Raw genomic sequence first — 22,261 nt, forward strand, 5'->3', positions numbered from 1 at the left:
AAAAGATATTAAATTTCTTAATGAAATAAAAAAGGTAAATTTTCAAAATGACGTCATCAAGTTTCAAGTTCACTCGAGCGTATCACACTAATCCTTTGCCAATTTTCACCCAGATTTCAGTATGATGTAGCTTATTAAATACTCTTACTGTAATAACAACATTTTGATTGGATGACGGCATCACCTCGTAGAAATGGATTAAAAGTAATCTTGTCAAATTTGACCATTTTACGTGTTATCTCTATGGGAATGCAGTTTTTCTGGAAATGAAAATTGACATGAATATCTTTATCGAACACTAGCTCCCTTATGCTTCGGTGAATTTCTCCCAGATTTTAATATGTTGTAGCTGAGACTTTGGGCTATCGTTATGTGCCCTCCATTTTTTCATGTCATGTCGGGATCACGTCCCAAAACTTGGTTGAAATTAAAGCTTATCTTCGATGTATTGAGATATTCCTTTCTTTTTGCAACTTTCTTTGCAATACCTCAAGAAAAACAAGCTCTATCAGCCCAATATTTTGCACATGTTTAGTTCATGTCACGTACATTATTTCATAAAATGACAACTACTTGATCAGACGCCATCTTGGGTATATAAATTAGGGTCAAAGGTCATACATGTTTTATCTTGTATCTTGGTGAATACATGTCCTATCTTTCCCATATTTTGCACACGCAAAGACCATGTTACAAGAATCATTTCACAAAATAACCAATTTTTGCTCAGATGCCATCTTGTCTGTGCAAAGTGGGGTCAAAGGTCATATGTACTTTTTTTCTCTATCTTCGTTATGACGTGTTATCTCTAGGGGAGGGAATTTTTCTAGATGTGAAAATTGACATGGTTGTCTTTATCGAGCACTAGCTCACTTACCCTTCAGTGAATTTCTCCCAGATTTTAATATGTTGTAGCTGAGACTTTGGGCTATCGTGATTGTGCAATTCGTTTCTTCATACGACGTCGGCATCATGTCAAAAAACTTGGTGGAATTTAAAGCTTATCTTCGATGTTTTATGATATTTCTTTTTTCTGAAGCTTTCTTTGCAATAACTCAAGAAAAACAGCATTTATCACCCCAATATTTTGCACATGTTTAGTTCATGTCACGTACATTATTTCATAAAATAACAACTACTTGATCGGACACCATCTTAGGTAGTTAAATTAGGGTCAAAGGTCACAAATTGTTCATCCTGTATCTTGGTAAATACATGTCCTGTCTTTCCCATATTTTGCACACGCAAAGGGCATGTTACAATAATCACTTCACTAAATAATCACTTTTTGCTCAGATGCCATCTTGGGTGTGCAAAGTGGGGTCAAAGGTCAAATATACTCCATTCTGTATCTTCGTTAGTGAATACGGAATTCGGTACCAAAGATGGCAAGTCTGACTTCCTTTTCTAAATGAGAATCCAAACATCACACGGCCAATGTCTCCTCGACACAAATGAAACCGGTATGATCATGCCTATTGGGATCAGGACTCAAATCACTGATTTTCGAAGAGATGGGATCACCTAATTTGTCAGTGTTGACAAATTCCGGTTCTAGTTAGGTGATCCGAGAATCCTCTCGGATCACCTTCTGTATCTGTACTGATTCTTTGTTCTTCTTCTTCTTCTTCTTCTTCTTCTTTCTTTATTTCTGGACAAAAGTTGTGTATCTACGTACTCAAAAAGTACTCAGAGTATCAACTTCAAACTCATACCATATATGTATCATGTCCCAAAGACGACAAATCTAATGTATCATTGTGATTGGTCGATCGTGACGTCACTATGACGTCATTATATGAAAACACATTCTCACTCCTATCTCATTAATGGAATAGAATTTTTCAATGAAATTTACGTCACATATAGTTCAAGTCAAGCGCATTCTACTCATATAATCAAAATTCATATTTTCTCTTAAAACGTGCGCGTACGCGCGCGTTGAAATATTTGTATGCTCAAATCGAGCTCAAATTTTTTTTGCACACGTTTCAGACCATTTGGAGCATTTTTTGAAAAATTGAAAAAATTGGACGGACGCGTACGCGCGCGCGCATATACGCACGTACAGCTCATATGCAATAGAAATTTCCACTTTTTTTACACAGATCGGATGCCTGAAATGTCAAGGAATATTTCTACCAAGTTTCAAGTCAATCCCACTCAAAATGACGTCATACGGGTCCGTCAAAGTTGAAATTCCGCGCGCGCGTCAATGGCGATATACAGTGCAACAATGCCAAAAAACTGCCAATTTTAAATCCGATTTTACTCGTCAGGATGGACGGTGACCCCCATTTTCTTTACATATTCTGAAAGCTGATGAGTTGTACATGTCATTTCATGGGTTGGCAATGCTGGAAAAATGATTAAAATATATCAAATTTCTTAATAAAGTTAAAAAAGTAAATTTTCAAAATGACGTCATCAAATTTCAAGTTCATTCAAGCATATCTCACTTATTCTTTAGTTGATTTTCGTCCAAATTTCAATATGTTGTAGCTTATTAAATGGTCTTTCAGATATATAATAACAACAATTTGATTAGATGACGGCATCACCTCGTAAAAAGGGATTTAAAGTAACATTGTTAAATTTGACCAGTTTACGTGTTATCTCTATGGGAGTGCAGTTTTTCTGGAAATGAAAACTGACATGACTATCTTTATCGAGCACTAGCTCACTTATGCTTCGGTGAATTTCTCCCATATTTTAGTATGTTGTAGCTGAGACTTTGGGCTATCGTAAGTGTGCCCTTCGTTTTTTCATACGGAGTCGGCATCATGCCCAAAAACTTGGTTGAAATTAAAGCTTATCTTCCATGTATTTTCATATTCCTTTCTTTCTGCAACTTTCTTTGCAATAACTCAAGAAAAACAAGCTCTATCAGCCCAATATTTTGCACATGTTTAGTTTATGTCACGTACATTATTTCATAAAATAACAACTACTTGATCGGGCACCTTCTTGGGTATGTAAATTAGGGTCAAAGGTCAAAAATGTTTCATCCTGTATCTTGGTGAATACATGTCTTATCTTTCCCATATTTTGCATACGTAAAGACCATGTTACAAGAATCATTTCACAAAATAACCACTTTTTGCTCAGACGCCATCTTGTCTGTGCAAAGTAGGGTCAAAGGTCATATGTACTTCTTTCTTTATCTTCATTATGACGTGTTATCTCTATGGGAGGGAATTTTTCTAGATGTGAAAATTGACATGATTGTCTTTATCGACGACTAGCTCAATTACCCTTCGGTGAATTTCTTCCAGATTTTAGTATGTTGTAGCCAATGTAATACTCTTTAAGTTTTGTGAATCAAAGTTTTAATCGGATGATGTCTTCACCACTTGAAAATGGATATAATGTAACCTTGTCAAATTTAACCAGTTTACGTGTTATCTCTATGGGAGGGTATTTTTCTGGAAATGAAAATTGACATGACGGTCTTTATCGAGCACTACCTCACTTACTCTTCTGTAAATTTCTCCCAGATTTTAATATGTTGTAGCTGAGACTTTGGGCTATCATCAGTGATTCTCCATTTTTTCATACGACGCCGAGATCACGTCAAAAAAACTTGGTTGACATCAAACTTATCTTCGATGTATTGAGATATTTCTTTCTCTCTGCAACTTTCTTTGCAATAACTCAAGAAAAACAGCCCCTATCATCATCATATTTTGCACATGTTTAGTTCATGTCACGTACATTATTTCATAAAATAACAACTACTTGATCAGACACCATCTTGGGTATGTAAATTAGGGTCAAAGGTCATAAATGTTTTAACCTGTATCTTGGTGAATACATGTCCTATCTTTCCCATATTTTGCACACGCAAAGGCCATGTTACAAGAATCATTTCACAAAATAACCACTTTTTGCTCAGATGCCATCTTGGCTGTGCAAAGTTGGGTCAATGGTCAAATATACTTCATTCTGTATCTTCGTTATAGTGTATACCGAATTTGGTAACAAAGATAGCAGACCTGACTCTCTTTTCTAAATGAGAATCCAAATATCACACGTCCAATGTCTCTAAACACAGATGAAACCTATATGGTCATGCCTATTGCGATCAGGACTCGAATAATTGATTTAAAAAAAAATCGGATCACCTAATTTGTCAGTCTTGACAAATTCCAAGTCTAGTGTTAAACTTCCCGTTGTCACAAAAAAGTTCTTTCTCCTCAAATGTTGTGTAGAGGTTAGCTCAGAAAGTCCTCATCCTATCAATGTCAAAATTATACCATATATGTATCATGTCCCAAAGACGACAGATCTAATAAAATCATAGTGATCAGTCGAAAGTGACGTCACTATGACGTCATTATATGAAAACACATTCTCATTCATATCTCATTAATGGAATGGAATTTTTCTATGAAATTTACCTCACATATAGTTCGAATCAAGTTGATTCTACTCATGTTCTCAAAATTCATCTGTACTCTTCGAACGTGCGCGTACGCGCGCGTTCAAATATTTGTGCGCTCCAATCGAGCTCAAAATTTTTTTGGACACGTTTCAGGCCATTTGGAGCATTTTTTGAAAAATTGAAAAAATCGGACGGACGCGTACGCGTGCGCGCATATACGCACGCACAGCTAATATGCAATAGAAATTTCCCGTTTTTTCACTCAGATCGGATATCTGAAATGTCAAGGAATATTTCTACCAAGTTTCAAATCGATCTAATTCACTATGACGTCATACGGGCCCGTCAAAGTTGGAATTCCGCGCGCGCGTCAATGGCGATATACAGTGCAACAATGCCAAAATACCGCCAATTTTAAATCCGATTTTACTCGTCAGGATGGACGGTGACCCCCCACTTTCTTTACATATTCTGAAAGCTAATGACTTGTACATGTCATTTCATGGGTTTGCGATGCTGGAGAAATGACTAAAACATATCAGATTTCTAAATAAAATAAAAAAAGTAAATTTTCAAAATAACGTCATCAAATTTCAAGTTCACTCGAGCGTATCTAACTTATCCTTTGCCAATTTTCACTCAGATTTCAGTATGTTGTAGCTTATTAAATTCTCTTTCACTCATGTTATAACATAATTTTGATTGAATGACGGCATCACCTCGGAAAAATGGATTTAAAGTAATCTTGTCAAATTTGACCAGTTTACGTGTTATCTCTATGGGAGTGCAGTTTTTCTGGAAATGAAAATTGACATGACTATGTTTATCGAGTACTACCTCACTTATGCTTCGGTGAATTTCTCCCAGATTTTAATATGTTGTAGCTGAGACTTTGGGTTATCGTGATTGTGCCCTTCGTTTTTTCATACGGAGTCGGGATCACGTCCAAAAACTTGGCTGAAATTAAAGCTTATCTTCGATGTATTTTCATATTCGTTTCTTTTTGCAACTTTCTTTGCAATAACTCAAGAAAAACAAGCCTTATCAGCCCAATATTTTGCGCATATTTAGTTCATGTCACGTACATTATTTCATAAAATAACAACTACTTGATCGGACACCATCTTGGGTATGTAAATTAGGGTCAAAGGTCATAAATGTTTTATCCTGTATCTTGGTAAATGAATGTCTTATCTTTCCCATATTTTGCACACGTAAAGAATATGTTACAAGGATCATTTCACAAAATAACTACTTTTTGCTCAGATGCCATCTTGTCTGTGCAAAGTGGGGTCAAAGGTCAAATATATTTCTTTCTTTATCTTCGTTATGACGTGTTATCTCTATGGGAGGGAATTTTTTCTAGATGTGAAAATTGACATGATTGTCTTTATCGAGCACTAGCTCACTTATGCTTAGGTGAATTTCTCCCAGATTTTAATATGTTGTAGCTGAGACTTTGCGCTATCATATGCATGCCTTTTAATTTTCATACGGTGTCGGGATCACGTGAAAAATGTGGTTGAAATTAAAGTTTATCTTCGATGTATTGAGATATTTCTTTCTTTCTACAACTTTCTTTGCAATAACTCAAGAAAAACATACCCTATCACCCTGATATTTTGCACATGTTTAGTTCATGTCACGTACATTATTTCATAAAATAACAACTACTTGATCGGACACCATCTTGGGTATGTAAAGTAGGGTCAAAGGTCATAAATGTTTCATCCTGTATCTTGGTGAATACATGTCCTATCTTTCCCATAGTTTGCACACGCAAAGACCATGTTACAAGAATCATTTTATAGAATAATCACTTTTTGCTCAGACGCCATCTTGGGTGTGCAAAGTGAGGTCAAAGGTCAAATATACTTCATTCTGTATTTCCGTTAGTGTATACGGAATTCGGTACCAAAGATGGCAGGTCTGACTCCCTTTTCTAAGTGAGAATCCAAACATCACACGGCCAATGTCTCTAAACACAGATGAAACCTGTATAGTCATGCCTATTGTGATCAGGACTCGAATCATTGATTAAAAAAAAATCGGATCACCTTAATTTGTCAGTAATGACAAATTACAATCTCTAGTTAGGTGATCCGAGTATCCTCTCGGATCACCTTCTGTATCTGTACGGATTCTTTGTTGGTTCTTCTTATTTCTGGACAAAAGTTGTGTATCTACTTACTCAAAAAGTTCTCAGAGTATCAATTTTAAACTCATACCATATATGTATCATGTCCCAAAGACGACAAATCTAATGTATAATTGTGATCAGTCGACCGTGACGTCACTATGACGTCATTATATGAAAACACATTTTCATTCATATCTCATTAATAGAATGGAATTTTTCAATGAAATTTACGTCACATACACTTCAATTTATGCACATTCTATTCATATTCTCAAAATTCATATTTTCTCTTAAAACGTGCGCGTACGCGCGCGTTGAAATATTTGTATGCTCAAATCGAGCTCAAATTTTTTTTGCACACGTTTCAGACCATTTGGAGCATTTTTTGAAAAATTGAAAAAATTGGACGGACGCGTACGCGCGCGCGCATATACGCACGTACAGCTCATATGCAATAGAAATTTCCACTTTTTTTACACAGATCGGATGCCTGAAATGTCAAGGAATATTTCTACAAAGTTTCAAGTCAATCCCACTCAAAATGACGTCATACGGGTCCGTCAAAGTTGAAATTCCGCGCGCGCGTCAATGGCGATATACAGTGCAACAATGCCAAAAAACTGCCAATTTTAAATCCGATTTTACTCGTCAGGATGGACGGTGACCCCCCATTTTCTTTACATATTTTGAAAGCTGATGAGTTGTACATGTCATTTCATGGGTTGGCAATGCTGGAAAAATGATTAAAATATATCAAATTTCTTAATAAAGTTAAAAAAGTAAATTTTCAAAATGACGTCATCAAATTTCAAGTTCATTCAAGCATATCTCACTTATTCTTTAGTTGATTTTCGTCCAAATTTCAATATGTTGTAGCTTATTAAATGGTCTTTCAGATATATAATAACAACAATTTGATTGGATAACGGCATCACCTCGTAAAAAGGGATTAAAAGTAACATTGTTAAATTTGACCAGTTTACGTGTTATCTCTATGGGAGTGCAGTTTTTCTGGAAATGAAAACTGACATGACTATCTTTATCGAGCACTAGCTCACTTATGCTTCGGTGAATTTCTCCCATGTTTTAGTATGTTGTAGCTGAGACTTTGGGCTATCGTGTGTGTGCCCTTCGTTTTTTCATACGGAGTCGGCATCATGCCCAAAAACTTGGTTGAAATTAAAGCTTATCTTCCATGTATTTTCATATTCCTTTCTTTCTGCAACTTTCTTTGCAATAACTCAAGAAAAACAAGCTCTATCAGCCCAATATTTTGCACATGTTTAGTTTATGTCACGTACATTATTTCATAAAATAACAACTACTTGATCGGGCACCTTCTTGGGTATGTAAATTAGGGTCAAAGGTCAAAAATGTTTCATCCTGTATCTTGGTGAATACATGTCTTATCTTTCCCATATTTTGCTTACGTAAAGACCATGTTACAAGAATCATTTCACAAAATAACCACTTTTTGCTCAGACGCCATCTTGTCTGTGCAAAGTAGGGTCAAAGGTCATATGTACTTCTTTCTTTATCTTCATTATGACGTGTTATCTCTATGGGAGGGAATTTTTCTAGATGTGAAAATTGACATGATTGTCTTTATCGACGACTAGCTCAATTACCCTTCAGTGAATTTCTTCCAGATTTGAGTATGTTGTAGCCAATGTAATACTCTTTAAGTTTGGTTAATCAAAGTTTTAATCGGATGATGTCTTCACCACGTGAAAATGGATATAATGTAACCTTGTCAAATTTAACCAGTTTACGTGTTATCTCTATGGGAGGGAATTTTTCTGGAAATAAAAATTGACATGACGGTCTTTATCGAGCACTACCTCACTTACTCTTCTGTAAATTTCTCCCAGATTTTAATATGTTGTAGCTCAGACTTTGGGCTATCATCACTGATTCTCCATTTTTTCATACGACGCCGAAATCACGTCAAAAAACTTGGTTGACATCAAACTTATCTTCGATGTATTGAGATATTTCTTTCTCTCTGCAACTTTCTTTGCAATAACTCAAGAAAAACAGCCCCTATCATCCCCATATTTTGCACATGTTTAGTTTATGTCACGTACATTATTTCATAAAATAACAACTACTTGATCAGACACCATCTTGGGTATGTAAATTAGGGTCAACGGTCATAAATGTTTTAACCTGTATCTTGGTGAATACATGTCCTATCTTTCCCATATTTTGCACACGCAAAGGACATGTTACAAGAATCATTTCACAAAATAACCAATTTTTGCTCAGATGCCATCTTGGCTGTGCAAAGTTGGGTCAATGGTCAAATATACTTCATTCTGTATCTTCGTTATAGTGTATACCGAATTTGGTAACAAAGATAGCAGACCTGACTCTCTTTTCTAAATGAGAATCCAAATATCACACGTCCAATGTCTCTAAACACAGATGAAACCTATATGGTCATGCCTATTGCGATCAGGACTCAAATCATTGATTAAAAAAAATCGGATCACCTAATTTGTCAGTCTTGACAAATTCCAAGTCTAGTTACGTTTTGTTCTTACCTTCTTTTTTATATAAATTTTGGCGAGCGAGCGCATCGAGCGAGCCGAAAATTTTTGTACTTCAGCTTACTTACAGAACATGGAATTCTTGTGTGAACACAATAAACATTGTCATTTTGTCGGCGGCATCATTTTTTTTTTGGTCTTGTTTGATTTGGTTTTCTGCCCCCCCCCCCTTTTCCGGGCGAGTTTTTTTTTTCTTCTTCTTCTTCTTCTCTTTTTTTTCTTTTCTTTTTTTTTTCTTCTTCTTCGTTTTTTTTTTCTTCTTCTTCTTCGTTTTTTTGCGCCCCCGGGGAGTGGCGCCCGGGGCACGTGCCCCCCTTGCCCCCCCCCCCCTAGATACGCCACTGCTAATATGGTAAATTTGGTAAAAACTTGCAAATTCGTAGCCCGAAGGCTAAAATACATTGCAATGACATATAAATACCTCCAAATTAAATTGAACACATTGAGCTAACATAACATCCATGTAAGAAATCACAATCAAATATGAATATATTGCACAAAAATACCAAATTTTCACTAATAGTACACAAGTATGAATATTACACATCCATCATCATACTTAACAAAAAAAAAAAAAACCCTGCCAAATGATATTCTAAAGATATATTTTACAAAACATCAGAAAAAAATCACCATGAGCTTCCTCGTGGAGACTTTATGAGCTTTATGAGCAATATACTACAGCTGCATAATACTGTAATACAATGTTGATGATTCTAAATGATGGGTCCTTAAATGGAGGTGCAATGTAATGAGTGATTAACGTGATTTATACATTACCGCTGGTATCAAAAGCATTTTCACCCTGATAATGTCTCTATTTTCCTTATAAACAACACGTAATTCAGTCATTTACTGGGTCGGAGTAAACAAGTACACGTATCGGTCGTGTTTCAAAGCAAGTGTCTAACCACGTCTCAACTAGTTCTTTTCGGATTGTCTTACCACAGGCGCCACGTGTCAAAATACATCAAATTGCAAAAAGCCTTGCAAATTTACAAGTTGAAAACACCGATGAGATACTACACCTTCGACAGGAATGCGACTGCCAACGCGAGGCGGGGATGGACGGAAACGATGAAAGCTCAGCGCTCATGCGCAATCGTGGGGAACTCTGGGATATTGACGGACAGCAAATGCGGAGCGGCGATAGATGGTCACGACTACGTCATCAGAATAAACCTCGCTCCTATTGGCGGAAAGTTCGAGAGAGACGTCGGGACACGCGCGGACCTCGTGACGTTCAACCAGTATCAGCAGTACATTCTGTACGAAATCGCGCGCAACCCTAAAGTCCTCGGCATGGATAAATACAAATCCATTTTGTGGCGGTTTGAGATGTACAGGAAATCAGTCATATGGCTACTGAAAGGAGTGCGGGGGTCTAAGAGCAGGAACGACTTCCTTCGTCTTCTTGACTGGCTGAGAAGAAGGAAGAGAAATATTCGCTGGGCATATCCCACGGGCTCGCTGATGGTCTACACAAAGAGGTTCGTGGATTCTTGAGAAATTTTAAACGTGCGACGAGGAGGTAACTTGCTGAAAGTACCTTTTTCAGGACGAGAAAGCGACTCCTAAAACCGCGTCCGATATTCAATTTTCGATGAAAATTAAGATGAGGAAGCACATTTTAAATAATAAATTCAATCAAATAAGCTCTAAAGTCGCCTTGCCCAGGTGTTTTTATAACATTTAGACGAAGAGATCTTTTTGGTTCAATTTCACGTTATTGCTGCAACTTCTGTTTCACGTACAAACGAAAATACAACACGGATTTTGCTACAATAGGACATTCTAAGGAAAATTGACCATTTCAATAACAAATCCAATAAATTATACACACACAAAAAATACAGATTATTCTGTATTGCTTCCATTACATGTTTTGTGTTGCAAGAGCCTTCACAATAAACATGCTTAATGAGTGACATGACATTAGTTTGCTCCTGCGACGATCGCTCCGGTCTCATATTCTCCAAGGACTTTAGGGTTAAGCTTAGGGTTGTGACAGGGTTTAAGGTTTAGTTTGATGTGAGAAACAAGATTAGCGTGAGGACTACGTTTGTGGGTAAGTTTGCCTAAACGTGCCCATGGGGCCCGTTTCATAAAACTTGTCATCAGTGACAAGTTGTCATAGATGTGACAAGCTACTGAAATCCTTGCATTTGATTGGCTGAGAGCAAATTTGTCATAAAAATGTGGCAGTTGTCACTGATAACAAGTCTTATGAAACGGGTGCCAGATATTTCATGGGAACAATACGCTGTCGTAGCAGCTTATGATGCCATGGAACTACTTAATGATGCTTGATGAAATGACAGCCCTTTCTTCTCGATAAAACGACTAAAAAATAGACAACAACAACACAAAAACGGTTTGAACCAGTCGTCTTCTGGTCTCTTCGCCATGTAACAGTCTTCATGAGTTATACCATTATAATAAATCATTTTCTCACCCCTCGTTTAAACTCCTTCGACTTTCTTGATAATTTTTCCTAATTTTTTTCATAATAAATTTCCTTTAAAATCTTGATAAATATGTGTGCATAGTACGCTATAACGATGCGACGGCAAGCGGTAAACCGTATGGGTCAATGCCTTCAGACATGGCCCTCTCAAGTGTATTCCCATCAGATTACGTATAATCAGTCAATTACGCTCTGCGTGGGGTTGTTGAGAGCTCGTAGAACACATCTCGGATGACAGGGTCAATCACGTCTATTGTCGAAACATGTCCTCGAACTTAGACCGTCAACCACTGTGTAATTTCCACCCACCCCCCCCCCCCCAAAAAAGCATCATCCAATTTCCATATTGCACTCTCATCACTTATTAGTACCATGTACAACTAATACAAGGTGTGCCGCTTGATTATACCTCTATAAATACAATGTACTTAGTAAGTCACGAAATATGATACATGTATTTCAGAATTAGACCATGACTGCATGTATTTTATTTCATATCCCAAATACAAGCAGACATGACTAAATGCAAACCCAACAATCTTTGGCCTTGTACGTGTCGTACAATGTATGCTCAAATTCAGCTGAATTATCTCCTATGCCATCCCGTGCAAGATGAATTTCTATCTAGAGACAAAGATTAAAGACCAGACATCTTTGTGAGAACGAGAAATAAAAAAAAAGAATAAAAGGAATATATCGAGTCACATAACTATTTGTAAACGGAAACGTCAGTCATGATACATGTACTTGTGCCACAATCTTCCCATTTCTCTGTTTTTTGTGTTACATACCGTTACAAGATCCTTATTCCCCTCCCTCTCCCCTCTCCAATGTTTCCTCTTTCTTTTAAAGTAAAGGAGGCTGTGGTGAGGCATGGTCTAATGATCTGCTAACGAAGTATTTGCTCTTGTTCCACTTTCATAAATTTATGACGCAAATTGTATATTACAACAATAAGAATAACAACAGACAACCAAAATTTCACAACTTATTGTTTTTTTTTTCTTTCCTTTTGGCAGGTAGTTTCCACGGTAGAGAGAAGTATTTTTATCTTTACCCGCAAGTGTTCTTAGTTCGTTGAGAAAATTGGACTTGATGTGCGAGGGATTACAGAGGTTTGTCTGAGAAACTTTGAAAGAAAAACATAACAAGTAAAGGCACGGCCTTCGAAATACGAAAATGTATCATCAGCACAAATCAGCTGTAATACATGTAATGATGCAATGGTTTTGGAAGTAACATAATATATAAAGTGCACTCCCGTTATGACGAAAACGTTTACAATAACAAAATTCCGATTACAACGAATTAAGAATACAGGCCCAAACATTATCCGCTCGGGTTTTTTTTTTTTTTTTTAAGCGTTTATTTGTTCGGTTATAACCAAATTTCCATATAAAGAAAGAAAACAGCCGGTCTCAAAGAATTCGTTATAACGGGAGTCCGATGTATCCATACATCATTTGTTTCTAATCTTCCTCACACATTTCCCCTCTGTCTCTCTCTTATCCTTGTGCGCTGAAATCGTGTGTAATGCATCATGGATGAGTAGAGCGTGGAAGGTCAAGGGCGCCACCTCTGGGCTGATGATTCTCGCCGTAGCGACCCTCTTCTGCGACAACCTGTCTCTGTACGGGTTCTACCCTTTTACAACGAGCCCGAACGGCACGCGTATCTTCAACCACTACTACGAGCCCGACCCGAGCAGCGCCGTTCTTAATCGTGTCATCCACGACCCATCAAAGGAGTACGCCTTGTTGAAGAAGTATGCCAAACAAGGTGTAATCAACCTTGTTACTGAGGCCTGTAATCATTAGCAAGGGGAAGGAAAAGCACTGCATCCTCATTATGATTGACATTTCTAATTTTCTTGTTTCAATTTACGTGTACACGCAGTGCATGGTTGCGTTCTTGTTCAACCATAAATTCTTGCATGTGTACTTTGTTGTAAATCTAGACCGACGTCGTTTACCTTGGAAAATGGTACATGGTTTAGCCGTGCACCATCACTGACCATTGAGTACTATAAATGTAATAATTGTACATTTTTTTTTAAAATTCAAAACGCAAAATCTGCTCACATGCAATATTATGTGTATAACTTACTGTCGAGGGCGTTGCAAGAAAGTTAAGTTGCAATTGATTGCAACTATCAATTGCAAATGTTGCAAATGAGGCTTGGGCCTATAGATGCAATTTACGATCAATTGCAAATTTCTATTAAAATTAATTTGCAATAAATATACATGTGTACATGTATTGCAATTGCAAAACTTCAATTGATTCTTGGGGGATTTGCAATTGCTTGCATCTTCCTTGCAACATAATCTACATTGTATTGTAACCTGCAACTGATTTGGGAGATTTGCAATTGACTGCAACTTTATTGCAACGCTCCCCCCCCCCCTACCCCACAAGATTCTAGAAGTTTTCTAGGCCTCTGATTGGTCAAAGATGCAGTTACTCGTTTTAGCTGCTGCCCGGTAGTTGGCTAGGATGCAGTATGTGATATGCACAAGTTCATGTATACAGCTTTTATATTTGCGCATGGTGATATCATACTTTACTGAAGTAGTTTCTCTGATCGGAGGCAAGACAATTTCATTTCAATGCCTTAATTATTACATCTGATTGACAAATTGAGCTTCATTGACCTAAATAAACACTAATTATCAATTAATTAATTATGTTTAGAGTTTTAATAAACAGCCCTGACAAATATCATGCGCATACATACTCGGGTTGGATTATAATACTTGTATGCAATATCCACTGCCAGAAAGGATCAGACATATTGAGCTTTATCGACGTAGGTAAACACTAATTATTCCGAGTTTTCAGTAATAGCCGTGGTAAATACCAGAGGCATACATACTCGGGTTGGATTAAATAATAGTGTGCAGTATCCATTGTCATAAAGGATCATTAGAACCACCACTGGCTATCAGGTCTAGTTTACATAAGTTCTGTCTAGCGATGAGGAGGTCACGAGTTTGAATCCCAATCCAGTATGTATGCCTATGATCTTTATCCTGGCTTTAACTCGGAACACTGAGTAAGATCTATCTAAATGAATGAATGAATAAATAGATAAATAAAATACTGTAAAAAATGTTTATTTACGTCGAAGTGCAATTTGTCAATCAGTTGCAAGAAACCTTATATTCAATGTATGTTCAAGATAATTACGCAAAGACATTGTACACTGTACATATATGTCAGTGTGTGATTGTGCGTGCGTGTGTCCGTGCACGCACATGATTCTCCCTAGTTTGTGTGTGATTAGTGGTAAGTCGTAATATTAAGAGGCCAAAGGTGAACAAAATCTTGTGCAAAGACTGTGCAGTGCGTGTCATCCTGCATCGGAAGTGATTACATCGTATTAAGTACAAATTGTAAGAATGTATAGACACAGATGGAATACTGTTTTTTTTTTCATATTTTATACTGATTTTTTATTTCATTTCACGAACGACCAAAATTAGCAAAGCATGCCATAGCAGGTGTTACTGTCATCTCAAGGGTTTAACATATGTCTCATTTAGTGCAATACATGTGCTATGATTGTTGTACTACTTGGTTACATGACATGCATTCACTATGTACTTTATATACTTTGGGAAAAAAAAATAACAAAAACCAAGGAGAGTGTAAATAGAAATAAATTAAATCAATCAATCAATCAATTAATATATCATGTCTTTTAGTGAGTGCAATCCTCAGGGAAACAACTATGTGCTACATAGTACTATAAGCAGTCCTTCACACAAACTTGACATTTGTAACCTTTTATATTATACCTAAAATGGATGATACTGTATTGACCGATTCTGTGACGCGCTATGTGTATTTTTGGCATGGGCGCAGCCATAGTGGGTGTATCAGCCGACCCCCCCTCCGCACTCCCCCACCCCTCTCCCTACATTAGCACGCGCGCAGAATGAAAAACTGCTTTAGCCAATAGGCGTGTCGTACTGAGTGCGCGAATGCTTGCTTAGTGCGCGAACCTTTGTTACAAGTGCATGATAAACATGTTGCCCGGGGTGGGGGAAAGCAGGGGGGGGGGGGGGGGGGGGGGGTCGGCTGATACACCCACTATGGCTGCGCCCTGTGCCGTAAAATGTCTGCTGCCCTCAACGAACCCGAATCGGTCAATACTAGTAGTCTGTAATAAGTGCCACAAAAGGAGGCAAAAATGTTTCATTTTTAAATATACAATGTACACTACCCATATGCATTTTAATGCATCCCTCAAAAATCAAAAACAGAAGAGACCAAGTCTAGCACTTACAGGAGTATCGAAAGTTCACCTTCCATGCATTCCATGCATTCCTGCAGACTATTACCAAAGAGAAACATAGCAAACTCAGGGACTTTGGTGGCCTTTAATGTATTATCATATCACCCTAGCAATAATAATGACCAAATTTGGTAAGAAAGTTGAAAGTGTGTGTTTTCAAAAACATGTGAAAATTGGTCCCCACTTGCCTCCAATATACCAGAATGGGGGCATCCTTGGATTTGACATGGAAAGACTTGAAAGTGCACTCATAAATGTACTTCCCTACAGCATTTATGGTTATACCATAGACTTTTTACACACACTTTTCTAGCACAATGAAAGAGCGCTTGACTCACCGCTTTCAGAAAGCAGGGGGAATAATTGCTACCCTCAACATATGTCAGTATCAAGTTGATGGAATGTGTAATTTTCATGAAAAGGGGATTTTTGTGGAATTCTCTTCATATTTTCTTTATACTGCTGTCCACACATATGTATGTCATATCCGCTATTAGTCTCCTCATCCAGTGGTTCCAACACCAAAACTTTTAAAATTTATAACTTTTGCATCAATTGTCGGATTTTCCTCAAATTTTCACTGATGTGTTCTACTCATGTTGCTGCTTTCGCTTGATTCACATTTCTCTTTGGTTTTGGGTTTCCTTTCAATTGACTTGTACAAAACATTCTCAAATCCTTCTTGACTGAAGTCACCTGCACATTACTTGCTTTTCTAAGGCTAAATCAGCACTGGCTGTTACATTGCCTATGCTTTCACTGAAGCATAATGTACAGTAGTAACACTTATTTTTCTCAGCTAATCAAGGACCCTGAATATGAACAATTCCAACACGGTCATCCTGATGAAACTGGGCATTTAAAAAATTTTATTTTTTTTTTTTTTTTTTTGTTTTAACTGAGAGGACCAGAGTTTGAACATCTCAGAGAAAATTGTTTTTACCGATGGGAATACTGATCCTGGGTCTCCACCTCATACGAAGTCTTGAGTCTCAAATTTAGCGAACACAGGCAAGGTGATCATGGAGAGGGGTGCCTTGATTCCGTGAACCCACTTCACCTTTGAACTATTCTGTGCCACCTCTCTCCTTTTTCTGCTCTGTCCATGAAGAGATTACATGCAGAGTTCTTCCACCTCCATTGAGGTTTTCCTTGTGTCCAAGGCCGGAATGCACGTCTCAAGTCAATAGGCTCCTTGCTTTCTGCGAAAGTGATAAGGCACAGAGTCAAGAAGAGTCACACAGAGACGAGCACGTTCACATTGAGCAGAAGTACAGTGTTTCGCTCCAGTGACCAGTTGAATGTTAGAAGATAGGAAAACCCTTCAATCAGTCAAAGTGTAGCTGGACTGAGGGGTGGAGAAAAGTTGGTGTTGTGTAGAAACACTGAATATTCTTTTCGTCAATTGTCTGAAGAAGGAAAAAGCCCTAAACAAAGTTGTAATAGCCCTAAATTTTCATTTGCAAATAGACACATTGAATAAACTTCGAATTAATGCACACATCATTTCTGAAATACAATACAGTGCACTCCTGTTATAATGAACATGGTTACAACAAAATTTTGGTTTCAATGAAGGAACACTGCTGGTCCCCGGGACTGTACAGTATAATGTCATTCCATGTAACTGTACTTGAAAATGAGGGTTGTTTGCAAGTATGTCGCGAAATCCAGATTTTTATCACTAAGCTTAGCACACGCTGTCGGTAATTTTATCCTGTCAATGAGGCATGGTCTGATTTAAAAAAGAAAAAAAAAATCCCATTCTGGCTCGATTAAACAATAATTCCATTTCAGTGAATCGCTGAATTGCTGATGGATTTGGCATAGTTCCATACGAAAACCATTATTTTCCTTGGCTCCGTTCTCCCTTTCCTTTCACAAGTACGGTACATTGCATATCTCACAAGAATCCCATTTTTGCTGTCTGTACATATCAGACTCTTGTCACACATATGAAAGCCACCTTGAGGCCGGCCCCTGTACAGGGTGTAAATAGTCAAATAAAAGTCAGACCTGCTACAGCTGTGTATGAGCAGTACCAAATCTGGGGCAGCATTTCAGAACTGCGATCGGCTGGTCACATGACTTTCTCCAGGGGTCATTTGAACACTAGCCAGCCAACACAGCACGCTCACTGGGCAAACGCCCCCTTCCATTTTCTTTTTGGAAGATAAAAGAAATATACTAAAAAGAAAAAAAAAATGAAAGGGGGCACCTTTGCCCCGTTTTATTTTTGAATGAGAAAATTGTGCTGAAGTCTTTTTTTTTCCTTGCTTGTCAGATGATGAAACCCGGAAGTGGCACCAGAAATATTTTTGCGCCCCCCTCCGCTTTACGGAATTCCTAGATCCGATCCGCCATTGAAGAGGACAGGTGTACTGCCATAGCTCACCTGCAAATCTTTAAAGTACTTGTCGTCAACTGGAGCCGGAGGCGTGGTGCTATACTTGTTGCTGACATCACGGCATATTCTGTAGTACCATTGGAAGGTTACAAACACAAAATGAGAGATAAAAAGAAAAATGAAAAGAAAATTGAGCATTTGGTTAATTCTAACTTGCTTCAGATTGCCAGTGTCGCTTAGCACTACACACAACTTGGGGGAAAAGTTTGACACATTGCATGATCAAGAACAGAGAACACAATACATGTAGCAACAACAAAATGATTGGGCCTGCTGTCTTTACTTTTTTTCTGCTGTCACTTGGCTGACAAAAGCTTAATAGCAAATCTCACAATGTTGCATTACTAGTGAATGGTCTGTTATGTTCAAGTATGTGGTACATACATTATGCTCCTACTCCAAAAGGGGCTAGGAGTATTTTACTGCTTGTCTATTCATCCTTCCATGTTAGGTTTTGACAGTACAGGTTAAATTGACTTTGTTCATACTTGGTTCAGGAATGCTACATGAGATGAATACATGCACTGATTAGATTTGGGGCAAAGCCCCTCACAGTCGAATCAGACTACCACAGAAGCACTGCTCAAATTGTCATTTTCTAGCCATCACTTCAGGTAGGATTCCTAGGAATGTCATGATAGTACGGTGATTAATATGACAAGATGGATAATAATGTCATTAACATAATAGTATATAAATATATATCACACCTAATACATCGTATTTGGTTGTATACATGTAGATTAAGTCATGATAACAATGTGATTTCTGCATGCATAACCTTTGCAATCCAATGTCAAAGAAACCATGTTCTCTACTCGGGTACATCATGAGTGTCATTATAAGACTATACATTTGTAATAAAGTTTGAACAATCTCCTTCCATTACTTTAATGTGAACAAACAGTGTTCTGATTGCCAATGTACATGTACTTGTCTTAATACCTCTGAATTTCCTTCTCAGCTGATGTTGACTCTGCTTTTGTCCTCTTGAGTTCCTATTGGACCAAACAAAAGAGTATGTATGAAAGGCTACTTGGGACAAAGTTTTTTCTTCTTCTTCTTTTTCTACTCTAGTAAATGTGGTGCAACACTACATCTCACATCACAGACCTCTCTGGTTAAAATATTCCTCAATACAAAAATTTCTCAAAACCCAGTAAAAATGAGCGGAAGTTTGCATCACTAATATTGCACATGCCAAACTGCAGATCTCTGTTAAAAACAAACAAACAAAAGTAATAGAAGAGAGAGAGAGTGAAAGAAAGATTTGAAACATCTGGTATTCAATTACTGTAGGAATCACTTATCCTGAAGTAAGATATTAGAGGTAAAATGTCCCCTACATGATAGAACCCCCATATAATGGCATAATACTGCTCCCGGTTAAGATTTTAAACTGTGATTCAAAGGTAGACACATGTGATGGAAATTGAAGGTGGGAGGTACAAGTGTGGCACATGGAGGCAATAGCTCCAGAAATACACAGCCATGAAAAAAAAAATAACACCAAGAAATTCATTCTACATTACATGTATATAAATTATGTAAACTCTTCTAAAAATTAATTGATAGAATGACAGTAACTTGATCCAAGGATGTAGGAATTGAGGGTAACTTCGTCTTCAACATACAAATGTACCTCTTCTAATTCTTGCGTGATGGCTTCTAGTACAGACACTGCATCAGAGAGAGGAAGGACACCTCCTGGTCCTGCTGATTTCTCACTGGGAGGGGAACCCTGTTCAAAGATTGAGATGAGGTAAACTTGCACTTCAGATCAAAAAGCTAATTTGCTATTTAAAGTTGAAAAGAGTACAATATTTTACTGTATCAATTTTTTGTAAACTGTAGCCTAGCTGTTTTGTTATTTCTTTGGCAGCCACATCTTGAATTGTTGACAGGTTGTGATTTTGAGGCTTAACTGCATTCGTCCAGGAAATGTCTTGTAACAAAAAAAGGAACTACTGTACGAGCTGAAATTTTCGCATACAGATATTTTCGCGAATTGCTACATAGAGGACAAAATATTTGAAAACTTGAAAAAAAAAAACTTGAAAAAAAAAATCCACAGTTGATCATCATCACATATAGTTGATGTACATGAATCATTAATCATAATTTGGACATCGTATACCAGTAGGTATAAAATGAAATACAAAGGTGTATACACTGTAAGTAGACTGGGTTTAATACATGATAAGCACTGGTGGATTGCACAACAATTTGGTAACTTATGGTTCAAAAAAATGGGTACTCACAATACCTTTGGTGGAAGGTACTGCTGGTGAATTTTCTTTTTGACTTGCTGTTGCACCAATTTCCTCTGTTTCTGGAAGCTCTTATAGAGTAAGCGAACTTCTGTATGATCTCTGTGAAAAGAAAATGTGAAATACAAACAAAGATCAGTGATTGGAAGTGCATAAAGTTCTTGTGATGACACAGCATTCAGTATTTCATTTGCATTACTGTAGTGTACAGCTGCAAAATTAGTGCCTGTAGTCAATGTAGCCTATGTTTCTCTATCAAAGTGTAGACTCTTGCCACGACATGATTTAATCCAAGTACTGGTAGATCTACATTCATGAGTTAATCAGTTTAGCTTGTTAATATTGATAAATGTGAAAAGGACTAAAGTAGACCCTACAGCAGGATCTGTTTTGAGACTGATTTTTCATAGAAAATTATAGTGACACACATAAATTTAGATGATAACAGAGACTCCAACCCTAAGCACCTTCTGATCTGGAGATTCTCCCGCCTGAAACCCCTAGCAAATGGGAGACTCCAACTTGATGTGCGCGAAGTGCATATCACGAGCGCAAAGTTCCTTGCGGCCGGGGTCCAGCGCCCGCTTGGGCCCTGGAAGCTCTAATAATTAGGGTTCTTGATGCTCTCTTGTGCTATCTAAGGCTTATTTTTCAACATACGAAGACAAAACGTAAAAAATCATTTCAAACGGGAGACACAGAGCCAGGGCGGGAGAAATTAAATCTCAAGTGAGAGAACGGGAGATTTTGCAAAAGTGGGCTTTCGGCGGGAGAGTTGGAGTCTCTGTGATAATTTGGCTTGTGTGATTCTAGTTTCTACCTAAAAAAAACAGAGCACACCAGGGTACCGTTTCATGAAAGTTGTCAGCACTGACAAGTTGTCAGTCTCCGACAATACAGTCAGTGACCAGAGCATCTCAGCCAATCAAAACCAAGGATTTTGTTGAAATTGTCAGAGGAGAGACTTGACGTAACTTGTCAACAATTGTCAGCACTGACTAAAAATTGATGTAACACCCCCAAGATTGAAATTCTTGTTGTTTAAATCTTGATTATCGAAACCTAACGTTAAATGTTAACACTGTAAAATTTACTTTAATGTGGTCCTGTGGAATTCGAGATATCTGTACATTCCACCTGGATATGAAATCTGCCAGATCCAGTGCGCGGCCTAACGCGTTAAAGAGCCCAATCACCTCCCTGTGGTAGGTATTCGATACGGTCGGTCGGCCGACCGCGACCGTCGTGCGGGGGGCCGACAGTTACGGGGCCGTCCACGTAGGCCTACACGTTGTATCACACAGCGCAGCGAGAGGCCCCTTGCCTTGTTGGATCCTGTCAAAAGATTATTAGACAGTGTAAAAATTACATTCTATTAACTTTAAATTGCATACCTGTAACCTGATGGGAAAAGTTCTTGGAATTCTGGGAACGTATCGAACGGTCCAAAGAGGAGAGCCGGGTCCAGAAAAACTTCAGTTGCTACGCCAAAGGCGCTCAGATTCGAAACACCCGCCGCCTTCGTCGCCATGTTGTTTATGAGATGTATGGAAAGCTTTTTGTATCCTGTGAATTTAACAATATCGGTGGCATTTTATGTTCACGTAGGAAAAATAATAATGTGTGACACTACGCGGGCCCACTCTTATGTTTCACATGTCATTTGACGCATGATAGCAACTACACGTCGTGGTTTCGTATGTCTTCCTGTTGTATTTGCTTTTCTGCTAAAAGCAACAAA

At 37.8% G+C, this 22,261-nt stretch overlaps 1 protein-coding gene across 1 annotated transcript; it reads left to right on the forward strand.

The window, feature by feature from the left end:
- The first annotated feature begins 10,090 nt into the window (after positions 1-10,090).
- LOC139712556 (alpha-2,8-sialyltransferase 8B-like) lies at positions 10,091-10,582 on the forward strand. The gene has a single exon (XM_071624368.1). It carries the CDS (start codon positions 10,091-10,093, stop codon positions 10,580-10,582), a length of 492 nt encoding a protein of 163 aa, XP_071480469.1.
- Positions 10,583-22,261: the final 11,679 nt, after the last annotated feature.

The sequence above is a fragment of the Diadema antillarum genome, unplaced genomic scaffold, assembly GCF_040938485.1.
Source record: "Diadema antillarum isolate AM-2024a unplaced genomic scaffold, OU_Dant_1.0 seq00001820_RagTag, whole genome shotgun sequence".
In the NCBI taxonomy this organism is placed as follows: domain Eukaryota; kingdom Metazoa; phylum Echinodermata; class Echinoidea; order Diadematoida; family Diadematidae; genus Diadema; species Diadema antillarum.

Bases quoted from the DNA above. Each gene is read 5' to 3' on its own strand.
- LOC139712556 (XM_071624368.1), top strand. From the start codon at position 10,091: ATGAGATACTACACCTTCGACAGGAATGCGACTGCCAACGCGAGGCGG.